Source organism: Puma concolor, chromosome B3 (genome assembly GCF_028749965.1).
Source record: "Puma concolor isolate L17-30 chromosome B3, mPumCon1.1.hap2, whole genome shotgun sequence".
NCBI classification, from domain to species: Eukaryota; Metazoa; Chordata; class Mammalia; order Carnivora; family Felidae; genus Puma; species Puma concolor.
In genome coordinates this window covers 13348632-13372320 of record NC_141672.1, presented here as the reverse complement: position 1 = coordinate 13372320, position 23689 = coordinate 13348632, and the positions used below count along the sequence as shown (strand labels likewise).

Here is a 23689-nt window from a genome sequence, read left to right as displayed (position 1 = left end):
GCTCCCCATAAAGATCCGACATCCCCAAGAGTATGACAGGGGCGGGACGGGCAGGCAGGTGCCAGCCAGGTACCGGGACCTCCCCTGTCCCCTGGACTATCAATAGCCTGACAGCCATGCAATTTCCTCTTGGCATCCGCTCCCTCTGTTCCCGTCAGCATCAGCGCAAGTGGTGCATCCTTACACAGAGGATCGCTCAGACTTCCTTGTCAACTCTTGCAAAACTTGAGAGCACTGGGCCAGCAGTGCCGGCCACACAGGGACAGCCACACAGGGAAAGCCACACAGGGAAATGCCCATGGCATTTACGTATACGAATATCTCACCAGCTATCACTGTTTGCATGAACAAAGGCCAAGGACTGAAGACCTTGAGCCGTGGGCAGCCCTTGGGAGGGAGGCCTGCAAGGCTCGTGGTCATTGGTACGAAGCAATGACGGGGGCAGTGGGTGTGAAAGCAGGCACTGGGCTATTTTGTACATCTCTTATTTAATCCCCATACCCTACAGTGTGAGTAGGTGACATACATTACATCAGGTCACCAAACTAGCACACTGGCCCCCCAATCCTGCTCTGACCTCTACATCCTATGACAAGGTCTCAGTACATCTGAATTTCCGGACCATTCCGCTGCACTTACTCCAAGGAAGAATCGCCACTTTGCATTGTCAATGTTTGCCTGATTGTTTGTCCCCTCTCCCCACCAGGGTGGGCTCCTCAAGGGCAGAGGTCACATCCTGTTTGTTCCTGAACTCTCGGCGCCTGGCCCAAGGCTGCATATGTCCTGGTGCTGAATTTATGTTTGGTGACGGAAGAAGAACGAATGCCCAGCACCCGTGCAGCCGACCGCAACGGCGGCAGGGTGCAAACGGACCACCGGATGTGTGTTTCCTTGGCCTTCCTCGGACATGTGCGGGGGTCTGTTCTAAGTCAGCCTGTGGGACAGCATCGTCTGACTCACGGCCAGCAGGTCAGCTGCCCGGGGACCTGCCACCTGATCCACACATGTCTCATGGAGTAAATATGCTCCTCCTTCCGGCCCTAATTGCGTCCTCGAGTCACCTGGCCAAGGCCAGTCACCAGTCCAGGGCTCAGGGTGAGGCAGGCTGCCGACTGTGTTTGTGAAAGGCACATGTGTGTAAGCACACGTGCCTGTGTGTGCACAGGGCCACGTGTGGCTTGCCCGCTGTGTGCTCGCGACACAATCAGTGACCTTCTGCGTGGAAGAACCTGAATTCTGGCCGCCAAGCCGCACCTCCTGTATGATGCTCCTGTCACCAGCTCCAGAGCCCAAGAGCTCACAGCGTCCTAAAAACAGTGGCCGTCACAGCAGAAACAATGCTATCAGTCCAAAATAACTAACCCTTCCTGAACACCTTCTACTATTACTAGATGTTAAAGCAGCCCTTTCCTGTTATCTCAATTTCTGACCCCACATCCTAAAGAGAAGGTAAGTGTATGCATGGATTTCGATACCGGCCTGCCCAGGTTTGAATCCTGCTTGGCTGCTTCCTGGCTGTGAGACCATGGGCACGTCCCTCAGCCTCTCTGTGCCTCGGTGCCCACGTCTATAAAATCGGGACAGTCACGCAGGTGCCGCGTCACAGGACTGTTGGAAGGATGAAGGGAGTGATATATGGAAAGCACTTGGCGCATGCCGAGCGCTATATAGGATTTGCTCCCGTCGGGGTAGTTCCTGTAGCTGCCATATCGGATTTGCAGAGCGGCGGCCCAGCCAGACCTGTTTCTCTCACCTTCAACATCATGGGGCATTCAAGACACTCACCAGCCCCCACCTCAAGCAAGAGGGCGGTTTGAGAGAACCGTTCAGGGATGTGGGTTCTTTAAGAGTGCAGAGAGAGAGAGTGGGGCGCCTGGGTGGCTCAGTCGGTTAAACATCCGACTTGGGCTCAGGTCACTATCTCATGGTCTGTGAGTTCGAGCCCCGCATCAGGCCCTGTGCTGACAGCTCAGAGCCTGGAACCTGCTTCAGATTCTGCGTCTTCCTCTCTCTGCCCTTTCTCTGCTCACGCTCTGTCCCTCTCTCCCTCTCTCAAAAATAAATAAACAGTAAGAAGAAAGAATGCAGAGAGCAGTGGAGAAGTCTAGAGACGACAGCCAGCCCAGATACCTTGAACCATGGTGATGTAAGGAGCTGCTGGGGACCTGCCTGTTGGTTCTGCTCTGCCGAGGCCACAGCGGCCCCTCCCCACCCGCAGAAAGTCTGTGTGAGACACAGCACTGGAAAGAGGGTGCAAAGGTTTGGGGCGGCTTGTAGCCAACAAGGGGCCCTACTGGCAACAATCCAGTAAGACCCCGGTCCCGTCACCCTAACGCTCCCCTCCGTTATCTGCACCCCCCGCACCCAGTCCTGGAGAAGGAGCCTAAAACAGCACGGTCAGCGTGGGGAGGGGAAGAGGAAGCTGGCACAGGGGCCACCCACACCCCACCCCTAAGCAGAGGAAGGGGAGAAACATTAAACACTGAGTGAGGGACAGAGAGGTGGACGTTTCCACTGAAACCAGCTTATTAGACTTGATATGAGGAGACAATTCAATAGTAACTCAAAGAACCTGTCAGTCCGAGGGATTAACCTAGATATCACCCAGGTGTGCACAGGTTGGAGCCAGCAAGGTGAGAAAAAGGTTACTGGATGTTTCACCTCTGCCAAATCCTACCTGTTTGATCAAAACAGTCATTCTGTGTTCCAGGCACTGAGCTAAGCAGATGATCTCATCTAATCCCAAGGTAAATACTATTATTATCCCCTGTTTACAGATGTGGAAATTGAGGCCCAGAGAGGTTAGGTAATGGGCCCAAGGTCACACAGTGGTGAGTTGGTGAGTTGTAGAACCCGAATGAAGTGGACCAGCCTGGCCCTGGAGCCCACAGAGAACAACGATGTGCGGCCTCCTGATGATGGGGCCGTGCCTTGGAGGCTGGACGTGTGGAAGGCCCACCTTGTCCAGCAGATTTCTCCTTGTCTTCCTGCCCCATGCCCGTGGCTTCACAGGGCCCCCAGACGGAACCTGTTTTCTCTTCCCGGGTGCAGCCAGGAGAGATGCCAGGAGCCACCTCCCTGTCCCTAAGTTCCTTCAGCCTCAGAGTCCTGACATCCTCTTCTGAATAAATAGTAAAGAATTAGGGCCCAACTCAATGTCCTGAGAGGGCGCAAGCATACAGCTCGGCTTTGTGGGTTTCAAGGGTCCCCCAGGGGCTGTGTCAACCTGAGTCCCAGAGGAAGCCTCCAGGAAGGATCCTCCCTCCCGTCCACGCCACCTGTAGGACAATCTTCTTCCCTCACCATCACTGGGTACCTCTTACAAGCCAGCCACACGGGGAACATTTGGGTCTATAGGGATTTTAGCAGGTGGTGTTCCAGTGAGTGACACCTCACCCAGGCAAGGCCACCTTCTGAGGATCTTGTTTTCTGCGTGGGAAAAGGGAAAACGCGAGGCAGGTGGAATCAGTGATGGAATTTTAAATCCCCCAAAGGGGCATCTCTGTGCCCTATGATTGGGACCCGCTGTGTCTGTACAAATGACAGAGGCCAAACTGCAGGAGGCCGGTGGGCTAGGCTTGTGCTCCCGAGGGCAGCAAGGCCACAGCAGCTCACAGATATGGGTTTCTGCTGGACAGCGGAGAAAGGACAGACATAAACACAGCTCTGTCTTTCTCATCTCACAGAAGTTCCTCTGCCTTCAACTCAGTCCATCTTTTTCCAAAGCCTCTGACCCTGTTGCACTGGCCTACAGATGCTGGCTCCGCTGACTGAGTTACGCATGTGACCCGGTCCCCCTGGGGTCTTGCCACAAACTATCAGTGAGGATACAGGCATGATACCAGCCCCTGGAACCTTTTCGAAACTGTTCTCACCGCTGCTTCTGAGACGTCCCTGTTTTTAGACAGTCCCAGCCCCAGAAGCAAGGACTGGAAGGTTCGGCCAGGAGATAGGGAGAGGGAGGTAGAGACCTCAGATACAGGGTCCTTTCACAGGACTGCGACCGGCTCCCTTCAAAGTGGGTAAACTTCCATGGGCCCATAGCTCCCCCACGATGCCTCTGGAGGACCACAAGCTGCATTTGTTACAAATGCAGATTCCTGGGCATAGTGGGCTGAAGGCTCCCAAAGGTATCGGGCCCCAATCCCTGGAACCTGTACTTGTTACCTTATAAGGAAAAGGGACCTTTGCTGAGGAGATTAAGTTAAGGATCTTGCCATGGGGAGATTATCCTGGATTATGTGGGCTGGCCTTAAATCCGATCACATGTGACACACAGAGCGAGACAGGGAGGGTTGACACCCACAGAACCTGAGGCAGTGTGACCACTGGAGGCAGAGACTAAAGTGACGTGGCCACAAGTCAGGAAATGCTGGCAGGTGCCGGGAGCTGGTGGAAGCAAGGAATGGCTTCTCCCCTGGAGGGGAGATGGCTCTGTGACACCTTGGTTTCAGCTCGGTGAACGTGATTACAGGCTTCTGGCTCCCAGAACCCTGTGAAAATAAATTTCTGTTGGGTTAAGCCACCGAGTTGGAGTAATTTGTCACAGTAACCACAGGAAGTGGATACCCTAGGCCTCAACCACGGTCTTCTGAGATAGATTCTCCGGAGAGGAAGCTCTGGAATCCACTTTTTGGACAAGTGCCCACATTCACACTGAAATGTAAAAAACATTGCTCTAAACCAGGGGTATCCAAAGAGGTACATTCACCCCAGGGCTGCAGGAGATGAAGTGCAATAACATAAGGGTGCGGGATTATACGTGTGTAACACAGAAGTGAGGGGCGCCTGGGTGGCTCAGTCAGGTGAGCGTCTGACTCTTGATTGTGGCTCAGGTCATGATTTCGCAGTTCGTGAGTTTGAGACCCACGTTGGGTTCTGTGCTGACAGCGTGGAGCCCGCTCGGGATGCTTTCCCTACCCCTCCCCGGCTCGAGCTTGTGCTCTCTCTCAAAATAATGAACTTAAAAAAAGAAGGGGCAAATACATTTTAGGATGTGTATTCTAAAATTTTCTCCTGATGTGGATAAATCAGTGCTATCCAAACTTTCTACGATGATAGAAAGGTTCTCTATCTGAGCCAATACAGCAGTCACAGGTGACCACTGAGCCCTTGAAATGTGGCTTGTGCTACTTTTTAATCTTATTTCATCATAATTCATTTAAATGTAAAGAGCCACAGTTGCACAACACAGGTGGGGCCCACTTCCGTGAGGCACGCTTTCATATTCACCACAACGTAAGTGCCGGGAGGGCAGAGATCTGGGGAAGCTGTGCTCACTGCTATATTCTCAGTTTCTGGAAGTGCGAAGTAGGTAATAAATACCTTCAGATGAGTGGATGGATAACTGGCTATGTGAGTGACTCCTCCAGGCAGGAAAACGATGGAAGACTGCATCTTGGCCTAACTTCTCATTGCACTGACGAGGGTCCTGAGGCCCATGGGGGAAAAGCAGCTTTTACAAAGCCATCTAGAAAGTAACAGGAATCTGAACCTTGAAGTCCTGACTCCCACCCACCCCCTCTTCTCTCTTCATACCCGCCCCTCCTGGCTGCTCTCCGAACCGTTTCTAGAAGCACGTGCCAGGTTAGACAACACAAGCATCGTTAAAGATGGTGACGATGCCCTCTTACCCGCATATAGAATTCTCGGCCCTCATTCCCAGACTTGATCTGGAAAATGTAATAAGCCCCAGGGTAGCGGGTCGTTGCTTGCATTTGGAAGATGTCAGCAGGAACGGAGCGTCCCGATACCACATCCATATCCCGGTACAAGATGGTAAACGGCTGGTCTCTGCAGCCAGGATTCTCAGCAGGACACATACAGCGGCTGTTGGGAAGGGAAATCATTTGAGAATGCGATAAATCCTTTCCAGATGCTCGCTGTACCTACTTCCTCACTTAAAACGTTGAAAAGAGGCCACCCCATTTTTGTCATCTGAATGCTGTCACTGGTGATCCTCTCTGCTCCTCGGTCTGGTGTAAAAACTCACCAGCGTGTACGTGAGCTGTTTCCTAGAGAATGGCCTATTCTGACCAATCAGATCTTGTGGCTACCAGAATATAAACCTTAGATGTCTGCCTTTCAGAACACTGGCACGTTCTCTAATGCACTTCACATTTGTCATGTATTTATTTGGCAAAATGCGTCCCTGGTCACATAGCCCTTCACTTCCCCAGACGTACACACTCATGAAGAAATTTTAAAAAGTGAGAAATGCCATTTAGCTTGACAGGATTTGGGGGGGGGCCTTGTACATTCTCTATGGCACTTAACACAGTCTGGGTAGAACGTGACTTAATCTTTCCATTTGACAAACAAGTTAGAACTCACTATGTTTAAGGCACAACATCAGACATTTTGGAACTGCAACAATAAATACGATCCTGACCTCAAATGGTTCACCTTCTAGTAGGAGAAATAAATCACGGGCACAAATATCTCTAATACAGAGCAGCTAATTTGAAAGACTAGTAACAGTGTTGTCATCATATGAAATCATGGACTCTCTCTACCAAGGAATGCCTGTTGTAGATACCCCGTTGATTTCTCCCTAACCATCCCCATCTCTCACCTCATCCCTGAGACTTCCCCTCTAGGAGTCAGAGCTGAGGAGAATGGGGAGGTCTATAGATATGTGCCTTGCTGGGCGGAACCGGGAGTCAGTCTTGTCTTGTTTCTGCTGCTCTCCCCAAACTTCTGATCTATCTTCAAAACTTACTGGTTGGTTCGATCTCCAAAATATAGTCCAGATCCAACCACCTTTCACCATCTCCTCTGTCACAGAACTGTCATTCAGGCCACCACCATGTCTCTCCTGGACCTCTGTGATGGCCTCCCAATAGGTCCCTCTCCCTTCAATCCATTACACAGCAGCCAGAGTGCCCGTCTTCGAACAAAGATCAGATTCTGTCTCTGTCCTGCTTGAAGATCTTCCAGGGGCCACCCCTTATAACTTGAGTAAAAGCTGAACAAAGTCTGGGGCGCCTGGGTGGCTCAGTCGGTTAAGCGTCTGACTTCAGCTCAGGTCATGATTTCACCGTCCATGAGTTCAAGCCCCGTGTCAGTCTCTGTGCTGACAGCTCAGAGCCTGGAGCCTGCTTCAGATTCTGTGTCTCCCTCTCTCTCTGCCCCTCCCCTGCTCGTGCTCTCTCTCTCTCAAAAATATATAAACATTAAAAAAAATTTTTTTGGGGGGGCGCCTGGGTGGCGCAGTCGGTTAAGCGTCCGACTTCAGCCAGGTCACGATCTCGCGGTCCGTGAGTTCGAGCCCCGCGTCGGGCTCTGGGCTGATGGCTCGGAGCCTGCAGCCTGTTTCCGATTCTGTGTCTCCCTCTCTCTGCCCCTCCCCCGTTCATGCTCTGTCTCTCTCTGTCCCAAAAATAAATAAAAAACGTTGAAAAAAAAAAATTAAAAAAAAAAATTTTTTTTTAAACTGAACAAAGTCTGGCCTCTGTCAATTTCCCTCAGATCACTGCCCACTTCACTCACTAGGCTGCAGCCACTGAAGACGTTCCTTGAAGACGTCAAGTTCACCACCGCCTTGTGGCCTTTGCACATGCTGTTCACTCTGCTCTTCCAGTCTCTGCCAACATCGACTCATTTTCCCATCCCAGCCCAAATGGCATCTCCTCAGAGGAGCTTTTGGACTCCCCAGTCTAGACCAGCTCCAGCCCTAATGTTCCTTTTATAAATTCCCGTTCCTCCTGCTCACAGCACCCATCCCAATCTACGATTATGCATTCATTTATGCGACAACCGGCTGAATGCCCTTCTCCTCCACTAGCATAAGAGCAAAACCATCATGCCTGGTACTGTTTGCCACGTGATAGGAGCTCGACTAACGTTTGATAAAGGGGTGTATAAAAATCATTTGTAAAGTTTGGCTTTCTGAAGGCTGATCCAAATAGCCAAGTCAAACTGTCCCGGGTGCCCGAATGGCCCCTGAAAATGTCACGTGTCACACAGAAAAGAACTGCCTCCTAAATTAAGAAGCCCGGAGGAGGGCGTGATGGCTGGCAGCTGAGGAGGATCACAGACAGCTGGGGGAGATGGCACTGGAGCTGAGATCTGGAAGATGGGGCGGATCTGTCCATGTGGCGGTGGAAGCAACGCCTTCCGTATGGCAGAAAATGGGTGCGTGAGAGGCGGGAGGCTGGACGTTCCAGGGTGTGGGTAAAGGTGAGGGCGAGTCCTGCTCAGGTTGGCAGGAGCACAGGACCACGAACGAGGAAATGAGCTGGAAGGGGGTGGCTGGAGTCAGCCGAAATGGGTCCTGGAGGCAGGCAGCTTGCAGCGGCACGCCAGGGACCTCACGGGCAGCACGAGCTCAGTGCTGTCATTGAAGCCGTCGACTCCCTGGCTCCAGACAAGCGCGGCCTGGAGGACCCCAGAGAGAACCAGAGAGAGTGGACACTTTGCTCTGCCACGTAGGACCCTGGAACCAGACACCAAAGGGTTGCTAGAAGCACGGCTCTGAGCAACAAGCCGAACTGTCCGTAACGGACCCGCCTGCCCCTGCTTCGTCCTCTTTGTCCAGTTTTTGTTCAGAGCAGGAAGCGCATGGGTAAGCCACAAATTGCTCTTAGATGCTGTATTCCTAGAGGCCACGGCAGGTGTGTCTGGTCCATCCCTTTGTCTCCAGCGCAAGGAGTGGGTGTTGCTCAGGGGGGAAACTGTGTGACTGAATGAGAGGAGGGCCCGGGGCATCTGGGTGGCTCAGTCGGCTGAGGTCATGGTCTCATGGCTCATGAGTTCCAGCCCCGCGTCGGGCTCCGTGCTGACAGCCGGGAGCCTGGAGCCTGCTCCGGATTCTGGGTCTCCCTCTCTCTCTGCCCCTCCCCTGCTCACGCTCTGTCTCTCTTTCTTAAAAAAATAGGAAAAAAAAAAAAAAAAAAAGGAAGAGAGAAGGACAGAAGGTGTGTGTGTGTCTGTGTGTGTCTGTGTGTGTCCAGCAGGCAAGAGGCTAAGTATCCTGATTCCCTGGCACGGGCACCCTCCTTTCCCACCACACAGGCAGCTGAACCAGACCCCTCATCACATTCCCATTTCCCAAATGACTTACTTATCGCTGATCCGAAGATAAGGCTCCTCACAGCGGATGGGGTCAATGCACTTGAAGCCCCCTTGCAGATTGTAGCAAGTCTGCTGCAGGTTACACGTGTGGTTTCTGTGCTCACACTCGTTGATATCTGAAATGAGGGGTAGACAAGGGGCTGAAGCAGGACAGTGCTTCCAAGGTGCTGGGCTCCTGGCCAGGTGTCGGGGGTGGGGTGGCCTGGGTCTTTACTAGAGAACTGCTCTGTCCACCACGATAGCGACTGGCCACGTGTGGCTACTGGGCCCTTGAAAGGTGGCTAGTCCGAACTGAGATGTGCTGGAAGTGGAAAATACACACAGGTTTTGACAACGCAGTACAAAAAAGAAAGTGATATCTCTTCAAAAGTTCTTGCATGGAGTACATGTTGGAATGATAATATTGTAGATGTATTGCATTAAATAAAATACATTCTTATAAGTAATTTTTCCTATTTTCTGTTGCTGTATGGCTCCTCTTTGTAGCTGACTTTATATTTCCATTGCCCAGCCCTGGCTATGGAGAATTCTTGCCTGGTGTTCCAGTAAGGTAGATTCAAGGGGCTGAAATGGGTCAACGGCTCAGCCACCAGCCTCTCCATTGGCCCCACGGGGTGACCATGAGGCTGGGAATCAGCCCAAGTGGCCAATCTGAAGAGTGAGACCTACCCCTTCACCATCTGGGGGTCCTGACCCTTTGGGGGACACAGCAGTCTGATGTGTGAAGTTCCCCTGCCATCCATTTTCTAGGAAATCCGTAGAGAAACACTAACTGGGCTGCCCTCCAGGGCCCATGAGAAGGGCTGGACCGTGGTCCGTGAAGGGGGCCAGGCCACAAGGAGTCTCGGGGATGCAGAGATCTGCCTGGGGGTGGGGTTGGGCCACACAGCCTGACCACAGCCTGCCACTCTGGGAGCCACCGGAACCTACTCCTGCCCTCATCCCTGCCACCTCCCCCAGGTGAAGACCTCCAGGTGACCCCTTGAGCCAGCCCCACCTGACACCTCCCCCAGCCAGGTCCCCCTGGACAGCCTTACCCTGGCAACTCCGGTTGTCATCCAACAGAATGTAACCAGGGGGACAGGAGCAGAAGTACGTGCCGGGCTGATTCACACACTCATGCTGGCAGAGGAACTCAGAGAAGCTGCATTCGTCCATGTCTGGGGGTGACAAGTCACACCTGCTGTTTATAATTAGACCACCTGGGCGTGGGAGCTTAGCGGTTGTCTCCTCCGACTCCCACACACTCCTGATGCATATGACAGCTTTGTGGCTACCAGGTTGCCATTTTACTTCTCGCACACTCAGGTGACAGGGAGCTCACTACCTACTGAGGAAGCCTACCAACAACTGGACAGCTCTAGCTGCTAGAAGATTCTTTCCCCCAGGGAGCTGAAATCTGTCTCCACCAAGCTTCCATCACTCCTCCCTCTGGCTCAGCTACGTTATCTACTCACTACCGACTCGTTTTGCCCAACAGGTACATGTAACTTTCACTTCTGAAGGGGGGATTCTTTTGCCCATCGGAGTTTTCTACGGGCAGAGCTCTTCCCCCAGAGCCCCCAAAACCCCACGTTCCCTGGCCCCCAGCCTTCTGCAAGGGCAACCTTACCAGCGCTGATCGCCCTCTAATCACCCCGAAGTTGAGAAGCAATATGCTTCCGAAAATCCCAACTCAAAGGGACACATCGGGGAGGCCGGGGGATGCGCGTTACGGCGAAAGTTCATTGTGTTCAAAGACCTCCTTGAAAAAGAAAGCTCTGGAGGGGTGTGGGGTGGGCCAGCGTATGGCCCCTGGCTGGCCCGCCTGCCTCAGGAGGTGGTCGGCACGTGGGAACCTGGAGCTGGGCCACTCCCGGGCTGCAGAGAGGTGGCGACACAGAGGAGCAGCCATCGAACACATAGGCCGGGGCAGCTGATGCAGAAGAGGGCGTCTTAGAAGGGCCAGCCCTCCTCACACACGGAGTTTGGCAGCAGAGCCCCATCTGAGCCTCGTTCGTCGAGCGCGCCAAAGAAAACATGTTTTTCTTTCATTTATTGTTTCCCGAAAACTTGCTTTCACCAGCTTCCCCATGTGACATGTCCTCGGATTGCTCTCTCGCTCACCAGACCGCCGGTGGCCGGAATGACCCAGGGAGGGTGTCCGGGCAAACGAGGCGGCTTCCCCACCTCGGGATAATCCTGGTGTCGCCTAAGCCTCTCACGTCGCAGGAGGAACAACTCCTTCCCAGCTCTCCCAGGGGTCTCCGGGCAGTGGGCTGGGAGCCGGCAGAACCGGATGTGCATGTGCAAAGTTAAAGCACGCTCATGAGGTAGGACGTGCTTCTGTCCGCCCCGCCCCAGCCCACCCCACCCCTGCTCCCCCGGGGACCTCGTAGGGTCCCAGGCCTCGGGCCCCAGCCCATCACAACAGACCGTAGATTCTGCTCATACCTCTGGGAGAGGCGGGAGTAAAGCCTGGAGCTGTCAAGCGCTTGCTATGCACCAAGTGCTGGCTTAAATCCTTCCCATGTCTCATCTTACTATTTTTTTTTTTTTAAGATTTTACTTTTAAGTAATCTCTACACCCAACGTGGGGCTTGAACTCACAACCCAAAGATCTGAACTCACAACCCAAAGATCAAGAGTCGCACGCCCCGCAGACCGAGCCAGCCAGTGTCCCATGCCTCATCTTATTTAATCCTCACCTCAGCCCTATGAAGGAAGTGTTATTATTGGCTACATTGTACAGAGGAAAAATGGAGGCTTACCGAAGTCAGGTAACTTGACTAACGAGTTAGGTAACAACTTACACATAAGGAGGAAGCAGTAAATCTCGGACATGAAGCTAGCCAGCCAGCCAGCCTCCGGCTCCTACACTGGTCAACACCATGCTGTGGTGTCTCCCTGAGCGATCCCGCTCAGGACTTAAAATCGGTGGATTTGAGGGGTCCTAAGGTTGGGGGCCTCCCCTGAGCAGGACTGGCCCCAGGGCAGATGGAGAGGGCAGCACGTGCCCCCACCTCCTGTTGGCTAGGGAGGGTCCCTAATAGGCCCACTCAGTTTATCTTGGGGTCTGCAATCCCCAGACTTTACTAGGGCTGTGGCTCCAATCTCCACCAAAAAAGCTGAAGTCCAAGCCTGGTTTTTGGCCAGGAGCACCCTTGAGGCCATTTTTCACTCATGCGAACCCGCCACGGTTTCCAGGATTAGCTCAGTTTAGCAAGTCCCCAAGAGATAAAGGGACACAGCCAGGAACGGGCTGGTGCTGTACAGAGGGGCCACACTAGCTGTGACGGCACCGGGAGTCACAGTTCCTGGGGGGAAATGAGAAGGAAGGAAGGAAAGAAGGAAGGAAGGAAGGAAGGAGGGAGGGAGGGAGGGAAGGAGGGAGGGAGGGAGGAAGGACGGAGGGAGGGAGGGAGGGAGGAAGAAAGAAAGAAAGAAAGAAAGAAAGAAAGAAAGAAAGAAAGAAAGAAAGAAAGAGGGTAAGTAGGAAGGGACAGAAAACAAACTCCCTGTGTCCCACTGTTATCCCGAGCCAACCTTAAAGCCTGAGGTGGCCAGGAGTCACTCGTCTTAGGAAAGTGGGCACTTCATGGTGAGTGTGGAGGAGAAGACGGCCATTTAGGGTAAAATCAGTCAACTGAAAATCCCTGCCAAACCACCAAGGATGTAAACTCTCTGAAAAGCCAGAAGTCTCTTACACTGACAGAGAAAATAAATTAATATGGAACGATGCTTAGGTACACTAGTTTTTTTTTTTTAAGTTTATGTATTTATATTGGGAGAGAGAGAAAGAGAAAGAGAACCAGTGGGAGAGGGGCAGAGAGCAAGGAGGACAGAGGATCTGAAGCAGGCTCTGTGCTGACAGCAGAGAGCCTGGTGTGGGGCTCGAACTCACAAACCATGAGATCATGACCTGAGCTGAAGTCGGATGCTGAAATGGACTGAGCCACCCAGGTGCCTCGACACCAGCTTTTTTAATCTTTAGGACCACATGAGTGACGTGGCCAAGGAAAGCACTAAACAGCAGAGCTAGAGTTTGAACCCAGCTCCATCTGGCTGCAGTCGCTCTACCATACCCCCTCCAGAGGTGGTCAGTATACACCTGTGGATGTGCAGGGACTTTTGGAGAAATAACTAATCCCATCTCATGATGCTAAACTTTCTCCCTCTTAGTCCCTTGGCCCAGATTCCCCCAAGGAGTGCCATAGGAGGAACCGAAATCTAGGAAGAAAGTAGCTTTTCATGCCTGAAGGTATTTTATTAGTTTCCGGGACTGACATTTAATCCGTCTGAGGCTCTCTGTAACTGCCTCCTCACGGCTCTGGCTTTCCGGGCCCCAGGGAGAGGTTGCTCGTTTGTTCAGAGTACTCTGTCCCTAGAACACCCCGGACCTCAGTGAGGCTACCACACAAGTCCCATTCATGACCTGGGTCAGTTCCTGTCACAATGAAACCCGGGATTAGGAAACTTTCCATTCAGTGGGACAAAAAAGATTTTCACGCCCTAGGGTATGGTTCGCTTATTTTGAAGAATACGGCGAAGCAGCGTTAATTTGAGCCGTGCTAATTCACAACGGCTCATGATGCCAAAAGTCGATGCAGTGGAGTTTACTTTAATCCAGTATTTACCAAAAAACAAGGAAAGAAGAAAAAGAAGGAAGAACGAAAGAAAGAATGAGCACATACGTGGCTCTGTGCCGGATGCTACATGGATTTATAGGAGTAAAATGTCATCCCTGTTCTCAAGGAGTTTGCAAGAGTTTACAACTTTCTTGTCACAAGGTTTTAGGAAGAAAATTGTAATGGAGTCCGCAAGAAAGCCCTGGCAGAGAATCGTAGCTTCTGGGTCTTGGAAGGAATTTGTAAAAGGTCAGCGAAGTCACCACATCTATGTTCTCACAAATTGTTAAGAATTAATTCATTCAACATTCAATCATTCATTCATTGATTTGAGGACTCTTGATTGTACGTGTGCTATGTGCCAGGCCTGGAGCTAGGAACTGATTCGTTATTTGTAGAGATTTTAGAAGTTCGCAAAGCATTTTCACTTACGTATATGATCTCATTCACTCAGTGCCCCTGCCAACCCTACCCTGGGAGATATGCTATTATTCCAAGTCACTTCACTCTACAAGTACGATGTATGCGATCCCCAGGACTTGTCAGTGCTGGGTAGGGATAGATACTTCAAACCAACACACAACATTGGGTCACTCTTTTCCCTCTTCAACCCCATGTCAGACCCTAAAAGGCAGCTCCGTCAGATTTTGCGTTAGGGGTCAAATGACAAGGGAGGGGACTCTACTCCACCTTTCAGGAAGTGACTCATCTCTGCTTTGTGTGGTTGTGACCCCACCGCACTAAGAAATGTCCCCAAACTGGATATGTGTCTGTGAAATGAGAGGAAACACCTGTAAAGGAAGCCCTTGTCCTCTGACCCCCCCCACCCCTGGACCCCTAATACAGATGGAAGTCGCCAAATGCCAAAGCCCATTACCACTGCAATGAACACCGTCATCCTCAAGTTCATATCCTGGGTCACAGCGGCAGATGAAAGAGCCATAGGTGTTGACACAAGTTTGCACGCATGGGTTCTCAGTTGCACATTCGTTCACATCTACGGGAAAAGAAAAGCACGTCACTGAGCATTCCCACAACAGAACATCCCCAATGACCAGGCAGAAAATGCACCGGCAACAAAATCTACCGGCGCTGGGAGACCAGATTCACAGGGGCCAAGTATCTCCACCCAAGATCTCTCACATTCAGAGCTCAGACCCCAGAGCTTTCACCGAAGGACCAGGGTCTCCATCCACATGCCCCTCCTTGCTCACAAGTTGGGAAGGGCAGAAACAACTTGTATATACACCATACCCATGCATATGCATGTACACACACACCCCTCCTAGTCAGTCTACTCCCCAAGGCTCACCCACAGGAATTTCCAGGCAATATCTGCTTTGCCCTCTCATCTCCCGCATTATATCACCGATTCCCTCTTCTCTCACTACTGACTCTAAACTTTTCAGTAAACAGGTAAATAACCATGACAACTCTAATAATAACTCTGTGATTGCTACGGACCTTATTATGTCCCTCCCCCAAATTCATAGTTTGAATCCCTAACCCCCAATGTGACTATATTTGGAGATGGGGCATTTGGGAGGTAATAAGTTACCTAGAGGCGGGGTCCTCAGATCTCACACTTACTGAATCCCTACAACAACCCAGCTTTGGGGCCACTGCCCCATGTTACAGGTTCAGGGGGTTAAGGAAGGGACCACAAAGGAGCACGAGGAAACTTTTACATAATAGAATATTTCATCACCTTGAGCGTGGCGATGGCTGCATGGGGGGATACATACATCAAAGGTAATGGAATAACGAACCTTTAAGAGCACAGGTTATTGTACACCAATTATACACCAACAATTTTAAGGTTGTTTTAAGGTTAGGAGATGCGCCCAAGTTCCCAAGCTAACAGGAGCACAGCTGGAGCCGGAACTTGAGTCCGAGGGCTTTCCATGATATCAACAAACTATTCTGCACAACTCATCGGGGTGAGGGGAGGGGCAGGAAGGAGCCCTTTTCTGCACTGGCACTGGCTGACTTGATTTAAGCACACCCTCTCCCAAGCCCGACATGCCAATGACCAAAGTTCCAGCTGAGAGCATTTCTATCCCCTTCAAAGTCCAGGTAAACCTCTCAAGGCTCTGAAAAGAGATTTGAGTGTTTTCAGAGTGAAAAGCCTTCATCGGCAACAGCTTGAAAAGCTTTTCTTAACGGGGAGGGCTAATCCCATGCCCACACAGCGCCTGCTTCCTGGTATCCTCAGAGCTTTCAGAGGGGGAGAAACAGGGCTCTGCAGGGAGGGTCCACAAGGTACCATTCTCCCCAACAGAGCTTGGAGGCTCTGTGCCCTGGCAGCCTGGAAACACCATGGCGGTGAGTCTTTGAGTCAAGTCCAGGCAGGACGGCACCGCCGAGTATTAGGGCCGGTGTCCTTGGCTCCCGGCCACTCGCTGACCACGCCAATACGAGTGAGCTCGGGTCTTGTCCTCCTGCAGCTCTCAGCTGCCTCTGCAGAGCAACAGGGCCCACAGGACGCTGCCGCCTGGGCCCCGGCTGCACTTGCCTGCCAGCCCCCAGGATCCACACATGCACAAGTGCCCCTGTGAATCATGTGGAGCAGGCCACACCCCACCCACTCTGACTTGCTGGACGGGAAGGCTGAAGCCTCGGTTCTCTCAACTCTGCCACCACCTGGCTGCGTGACTTCGGCCAAGTGGCTTCACGTTTTTGAGCTTCGACTTCCTCATCTGCAAGGCATGGCCACACACACCTGCCGTACCTGTCCCCTAAGGCTATTGCTGGGGTTTCAGTGAGGTTAACAGAGGCGTCACTGCTTTGAAGAGCGCACAGCAGCCTTCCTTGCGTGAGGCATCAGGACAAGAGCTCAATGGCGTAGGTAACATCCTGTACACCCGTGGCCCCTGCTGATGCAATATCCCGGTGGCTGGGTGCCCGTGTCCAGGCTTTACCACACCAAGGCACCTGGCACGTGCCAGGTGTATTATCTGCTCCTTGTCACAGGCCTGTCCCTGAGAGGCCCTTTTGGCTCTGCTGAGCACGGCTGTTCCTTACGAGATGCTGATGCACCTTGCCAGCCTCTGGGGGAAACCTGGGCGGGCGCTACCACCCCCCGGTCTGGGCACGGAGAAGCCCGCGGCTGCCTTATGTCACTCGTCACAGCGGCAAGGGAGCCAGGAGGCCTGCTCCCTGCTCCGGTGGGAGAGAAGGGCCCCTGCTCTGTCGGGAGAAAATTACCTCCCCTGGCAAGAGGAACATAGCCGAGACTTCTTGGAACAATTAGCAGAACCAGTTCTGGAGAGAAAGACTTACAAAGAATCCAGGATCAGACCCTTTAAGCGCTGAGGCCTTCCTGTTTACTCAATGATTTAGATATGATTAAATGAATGGAAACATGATATCCCCCGACTAGCTGGCCAGGAGCCTGCCCGCCAGACCTCAGATGGTGTGACAAGGACATGGGCCCTGCAAAACCTGGTGGCGGGCTCCAAACAAAGACCTCATTCTGAGGCCCCGGCACCGCCTCCACCCTGGATGGAGGGGCAGCTGCCAGGGACCGGAGGCCTGGGTGGGGGCCGGGGTGGGGCCGGGGGCCGGGCAGGACTTGCGCTAATTCCTTGGGCCTTGGGCCCCCAGTCACTTCCTGAGCAGAAGAAACTGCAGTAGGCATGCAGCTTGTTTTTCTTATCAGTATTTGAAGGGATCCTATAAAACCCAGAAAATGCCTTTGTTTCATTCCGGTTTTGTGCGAAACACTGCGTCGGAGGAGGAAATCATCATCCCCCCTGGACTCTCTGCTAAGGAGCAGGCCCTCCCAGCGTAGGCTGTAGGCAACATTGGAGGGAGAGGCATGAAAATTGCCTGTGAAAGCCCTGCACAGAGTATGCGTCTATATGGGAATGCATCGGAGGTCAGATGCCCTTTCTGACCACCCCTCTTGCGCATCAGGAACTGAACTCAGGCCACCGGACGTGCGTGAAAATTTCTGATTAGCCTGGAAAGCTGGCAGGCCAACTTCTGGGAAGTAGACGCACAGAGAGAAGCAAATCCATTCAAGCACAAGCCCCAACTGATGGATGACCGTGGTTCTCATCTCAGCCATACTCAGAGCACTTTTTGAGATATTTCCCATAACCTCCGTTCGGATCTCAGGTTTCTGTAAGCACCCAGGAGGGGCACACGGTGACACCAAGTAGGAATATGCGCCAACCACGTAAACTGTCAGATTCCGAAGAAGAGAGCGTCTCGTGCTTTGCATCGTGTGCAAGTTGTCATCTGCATCACGTACCTTGGCAAGACCTTCCATCCTCATTGAGGGTAAAACCGGGGTTGCAGGTGCAGGAATAGGACCCAGGAACGTTCGCACACAGTTGCTGGCAGTAGCCATAGCGACATTCATCAATGTCTGGAAGGAGAAACGCTAGCAAGGTGAGACATCTCTCCTCAATCACCAGTGCCACACCCGGCATCACCATTGGCATCATTATGGCCCATCTCTCCTGGAGCAGGACCGCCAAGGGAAGGGAAGGGGAAGTAAAGAGAAGACAGTACCGACCGACCGAGTGTTGGGGGTGGTGATACCCTCTGGGGCTAAGGCTCAATCTACCTTTCTAACCTTTCCTGCCCCATCTCAGTCCCATGAACACCTGAACCTGAAAAGCTATAGAAGAAATATCTGCTTAGGCTGGGATGTGGGGCAAGGCAAGCTCTGAGCTCTTTATCCAACTCCAACATTCAATGCTAAAATGTATCCAATGTGGAGAATCAAATCTAGGATTCTATAGGAACCTCCCACTGCCCTGGGAAGAGACAAGTTGGCTTCAAGTGTAAGAGGAATCCATAGCCTCGCTCCCATAGGCTGTTTGCCAGCTCTATTAACAATAAATCTGTCTCGGTGTGCCTGGGTGGCTCAGTCAGTTAAGCGTCTGACCCTTGATAGCGGCTCAGGTCACGATCTCATGGTTCGTGAGTTCAAGCCCCACATCGGGCTCCGAGCCGACAGCATGGAGCCTAGTTGGGATTCTCTCTCTCTGCCCCTCCCCTACTCACGTTCTCGCCCACCCTGCCAAGTAAATAAATAAACTTAAAAAAAAAAAAAAAACCGCAATGACTCTGTCTCCCTCTCAGGAACAAGAGTGAGTGTAGGCCAGGAAAGGCAGGGCAGCAGGGCCGTCTAGAGACCTATGAATCCAGTAACAGGAGGATGCCAGAGTTCGCCTTGGATCTCCTCCTTGCACCAGAGCAGACATAAAACTCTGGATAAACATGCCCCTTCCGAGCCATGGCTGGCCTTTCCTGAGCAAGCGGCTCTGTGGGTGAATGGATCCTTTTAGCAGAGCTGGGCAGTATGCCCTCCCTGCTGACATGTACCAGTCAATGGGGAGCCTGATGTCATTGGGAAAGCACTTCCCAATACTCCAAGTTAATGGGCTGATGGGCAAGAGAATTCCCTCCTGAGAGATGGGACGCCTTGAAAGAAGCCTATAGGTGGAGACCAAGTCCCCACCTATACAATACCTGCTGGGACCAGCTGATCTGACTGCAGCCATAACTGGTCCTTACTTACCCCCACCTCCCCCAAATGTTCTCTCCTGGGACCCCCGTTCCTTTGGAACCATTGTCCATCCAGGGCTCTGGAGACCAGCCCAGAATCTGTCTCCGTACCTGGTTTCTACCACCTACTGCCAGAAAGGACCCCATCTCCATCTTACCTATTGTTCAGTTGTTCAGCCCGCCTCAGAGCCTGTGCCCTGCCCTTGTGACTGAGTCATCTCTGAGTCGCAGCTACTTCTAACCTGGCCCACCCCACTGCCCATGGAGAGCGCTGCAGATCCTGCTTGGAAAGCACACTGACTTGTGCAGTTGCTGGGCCCAACTTTCCCAGGGTGCACTGGGACACACCGCCAAGGCCAGGGAGGCAGTGGTGGGGGTTAGGGAGTGGGGAGGGCATCCTCTGCCCAGGTGTACCTTGGAGGAAAGGCAGCCCCCAGCCCCACATTTTTCTGCAAAAGCAATGTCTCCAAAGGTGCACAGAATGGGTGGTAGATGACTGTGGAACTTGGGTTTGGAAAGAGAAAGAATTTGGCCAGGAGGAGGCATGAGGTCAACCACAATTAGGAAAGGCCTTCGCTTCAGATGTGAAGTGTGAGCGGGCTGCACATGTGGCACCACGTTAGGCCCCCAGGAGCATGTCTCCCTAAGCTTCAGGCCCTGGTGGAAGAGAACAGCTCTCCCAAGGAGATAAATGTCCCAGTTACCTGGCCCCAAGGGCTCTAGGACGGGGCTTGTGTTCCCATCACCTGGGCCTCTCCAGCGCCCCCTTGTGATGGAAAAAACTGGCCTGAGAGGAGCCAGGTTTTAGACCCAACTCGCCTTGTTCAAAACGTTCCCCCTCTTTGAGTCTCAGTTTCCAACTCTATAAAAGTTGGATGACATAATATCTAACATCCCTTCCAGCTCTGAGAGTCGACATATTAAGTTCCTGTACAAATAACTCACTCACACTGATCTGCTTATGTTCAAATCAGTGGCATCAAATTTTCCAGAATAGCTGAGGTTGGTTAAAACACACAGCGACCCTCATATTCACAAATGCCATGTGCTGCCAGCGTTTGGTGCATGGCTGGAAAAGAGGACAAGCCAAGTCCAGTCTGGCTTATCGGCCCCAAAGATGCTGCAGACAGAGCTCTAGAGCAGACCAACACTCAAGTCTCAATCAAGAGCGTCTTGGAAAAAAGAACCCTCTTCTTTTTTTTGTTTCCGTGATGTTGTTTGGATTTGCTTTTCAGCTCCTCCAGGACTGACTTTTGGGCAACAGAACAGTGTCTTAGAGAACTTAAACTGGTAGGGCTTTTCCAAGAAAACACAGCATAGAAATCACACCCTAGAAATAGAAATTGAAGTGACAGCTAGAGATTGCTATGAATTCATTCACTTGGCTAAACCAAAAAAACAGAGCGGAAGAAAAGAAAATCACCCTCCAGTAAAAATAAACAGAGAGATCATAGAGCAGATGCCAATGGCAAGGGACAAAATTCTCAATTGGTGACGACTGAGTCCTTAAGAGTAGAAAGACCACAACTCGTGGGGTGGGTCTTGGGAGGGGGTGTTAGAATCTACCGAGCCACACTTGAGACCTGGAACATTTCTGTGACTAAGAAGTGTTCCCTTCCCTTAGGAGGATTTCTAACTAAAATAGAATAACCCTCACTTCCACAAACTTCCTGAAGGCAGGAGGCAGGTCTAGGTAAAATGAATACGAGCCCTTAAACATTACAGTCAAAAACTCTGATAATGGCATTTGACCATGATGATCACAACTGGTTTGAACGGGCAGTGCTACACGCAAGCTGAATAGCCTTCTACCTCTCCCGCCCCGAGAAAATCCCACTGTCCATGGACCACCCAGTTAGGCCCCCATTTCACAGTACCCCTGGCAACCATTCACTTCCAAGAGTCTCTGTGAGCCCCAGAGAGCCGTTACCTAAGCACTGGCCTTCCAGAAGCCAATAGCCATCCGTACAGGAGCAGGTATACCCTCCTTCGGTGTTGATGCAAATCTGGGTAGGATTGCACTGGTGAGAATCCGTTGCACACTCGTCCACATCTGTAACACAGACATATTCCAAAGAATGTCACCTACGTTTATCCAGAGCTCTGGAGCCACCAGAGTTGCCAGCTGCTTGCTTGTCCTTCTGGGAAGAAGGTGATAATGTCCATGAGTTACATTCAAGGAAAGGATGCACCTCCCTGATGGATACCATTAGGAGACACTGACCCTTTTGGAGGGAGTAGACCTAGTCTTCTCCCCAGAAATCCACGAAAGAAAATAGCCAAGAAGAGACCACACATCCTTGGGGACTCTTCTGACATCCTGTCCCATCACTTTCTGAAAGCAGGTCACCTTGATAATAACCATTACTTACTTGATTTGGAAACACATTTTGTCTGGGGCACCTGGGTGGCTCATTCGGTTGAGCATCCAACTTTGGCTCAGGTCATGATCTCGCCGTTTGTGACTTCAAGCCCCACATCAGGCTTGCTGCTGTCAGCCTGTCCGTGCAGAGCCCACTTCCGATCCTCTGTCCCCCTCTCCCCACCCCTCCCCACTTGCACTCTCTCAAAAATAAATAAAACACTTAAAAAATCAATAAAAAGGGGTGCCTGGGTGGCTCAGTCGGTTGAGCAGCTGACTTCAGCTCAGGGCATGAACCCAGGGTATGTGAGTTTGAGCCCCACGCTGGGCTCTGTGCTGACAGCTCAGAGCCCGGAGCCTGCTTCCGATTCTGTGTCTCCCTCTCTCTCTACTCCTCCCCCGCTTATACTCTGTCTCTCTCTCTATCTCTCTGAAAAATAAATAAACACTAAAAAAAAATTTTTTTTAAATCAATAAAGAAAAAAGAAACACATTTTGTCTTAGGCTTATTCATGCATGTGTTAAACAGGGGTCTGTTGTGTACCTGCGTGAGAAACACCTCTGAGAACAGAAGAAAAACCAACATCTCCTGCCAAAAGAAGCTAATAGTGGAACCACTTGATTGTATCTATCCACAAAAATCCTTCGGCCTGGGGCCCCCGCACCTTCACGAAGCTTCACGGAGGCTTCCGGCCTTCCCTCCGCTCCAGAGCTCCTGGGACTGATCTCTTGCTGCCTTCGGCTCAGCACTGGAGTTCCCTGCGTGGCTACATGCCCATGGCTGTCCGTCTGGCAGTGGGCAGTCAGCCCCTTCTCCTTAATCAAGAGCTTCAGAGCCCAGAGAGCAAACTACATCCACGGTCACATCCCTCAAGACCTCCGACGTACACACTCAGCACTCAAAACTGTCGTAACTGCAACAAATCCTCCTGCCCTTTGTCCCCGCGCTGCACTTTGGGGGGGAGCACTCCCAACGCCACACTCTCACTTGGATCTGGAGAAGGACACTTTCCCTAAACATTCATCTGTGCATTCCCGGCACAGGATCCACCGAGTGCCCTGGATCCGCCTGGCCCAGCACCAACCCCTCTCCTCGGTCAACCTCCCCTCCCTGTCTGTACCTTCGCAGGGCACCTTCCGTTTGCTTCTCTTATTACTGCACTTGGGGTTTGCTCATCCGCATCTTCCCCTGCCTCCTCCAAAGGGACCACGCACGGTTGGAAATAATATTAAAAGGTACTCACCGAGCACGTGCGGTGTGCGTATGTGGTATACATATGTTACGTATGTCGTGTGCACGTGTAGTCGGCGTGGGTCATGCGTGTACGTCATGTACATACGCAGAAGGCAAATGTAGTCTGTATATGTCGTGTGAGTGTGTATTGTATTATGTGCAGATATGACACCTCACATACACTACCATATTTATTCTCACCATCGCCCTATGAGGGGGCCTCATGACGCCCATCTCACAGATGGGAAAACTGCACTGATAGAGAAGATAAGTACCAAGCCAAGAGCTGAGCCCAGCTCCCTTCCCACCTGACTCCAAATCCCTCTATGCAGCTATGGCAGCGGTCACACTACCCAGGCCCAGGCAGGTTCAGAAGGGAGCTGGCAGACTCGGAAGAGGAAAAAGGGCTGGGGAGAGGATAACTGGCTGCCTCTTGACATTGCGGACTGCAGACTGTGGGGGGCGCCTAGGGCCCCAAAGTGTGAATTCCTTGAGGACAGAGCTTTGCCGGCTACAAGCGCGGAAAGTGGGCACGACTGACTCAGTGAAACCTTCAGCCAGGTAAGCAACAGTTTCTCGGGGTCAAGCGACACCACCGTAATCCACCACCCACCTGCGACAAGTCAACCCCAATGACACCAATAGATCCCCACCCTGCCCCAGCCCGCCAGGTGTCTGGGCATCACGTGGATTCAGGCTTCAGGCCGCTGAACGCCACGGCCTCCAAGAACCTGGTTCCAAGGTGGTGGCCGCCTCCACTCCACCCCAACACGTTGACGATGTGCAGCCTCCATGGCAAAAACCCAGCTGTTCTTGGCTGCAGGAACTCATGCCTCTGCCCTTGGCCTCCCTTCCACCCCCAGCTCTGCCCACCCAGCAAAGCCTCCC

The 23689-nt window shown here is 52.1% G+C and overlaps 1 protein-coding gene across 5 annotated transcripts in view; it reads right to left on the bottom strand.

Moving 5' to 3' along the window:
• Positions 1-23689, bottom strand: part of FBLN5 (fibulin 5) — an 80300-nt gene that overhangs the window by 3050 nt on the left and 53561 nt on the right. For 3 of the 5 annotated variants that reach the window (XM_086708981.1, XM_086708982.1, XM_086708980.1), the window contains 7 exons: positions 21136-21258; positions 17941-18057; positions 14560-14679; positions 10113-10235; positions 9065-9191; positions 5634-5829; positions 5326-5431 (listed from right to left, as the gene is read on the bottom strand). In XM_086708981.1, coding sequence (XP_086565107.1) covers positions 5326-5431; positions 5634-5829; positions 9065-9191; positions 10113-10235; positions 14560-14679; positions 17941-18057; positions 21136-21258 — 912 coding nt within the window. The remainder of the gene's footprint in view (positions 1-5325; positions 5432-5633; positions 5830-9064; positions 9192-10112; positions 10236-14559; positions 14680-17940; positions 18058-21135; positions 21259-23689) is intronic. The other 2 variants (XM_086708984.1, XM_086708983.1) reach the window with 1 other exon arrangement.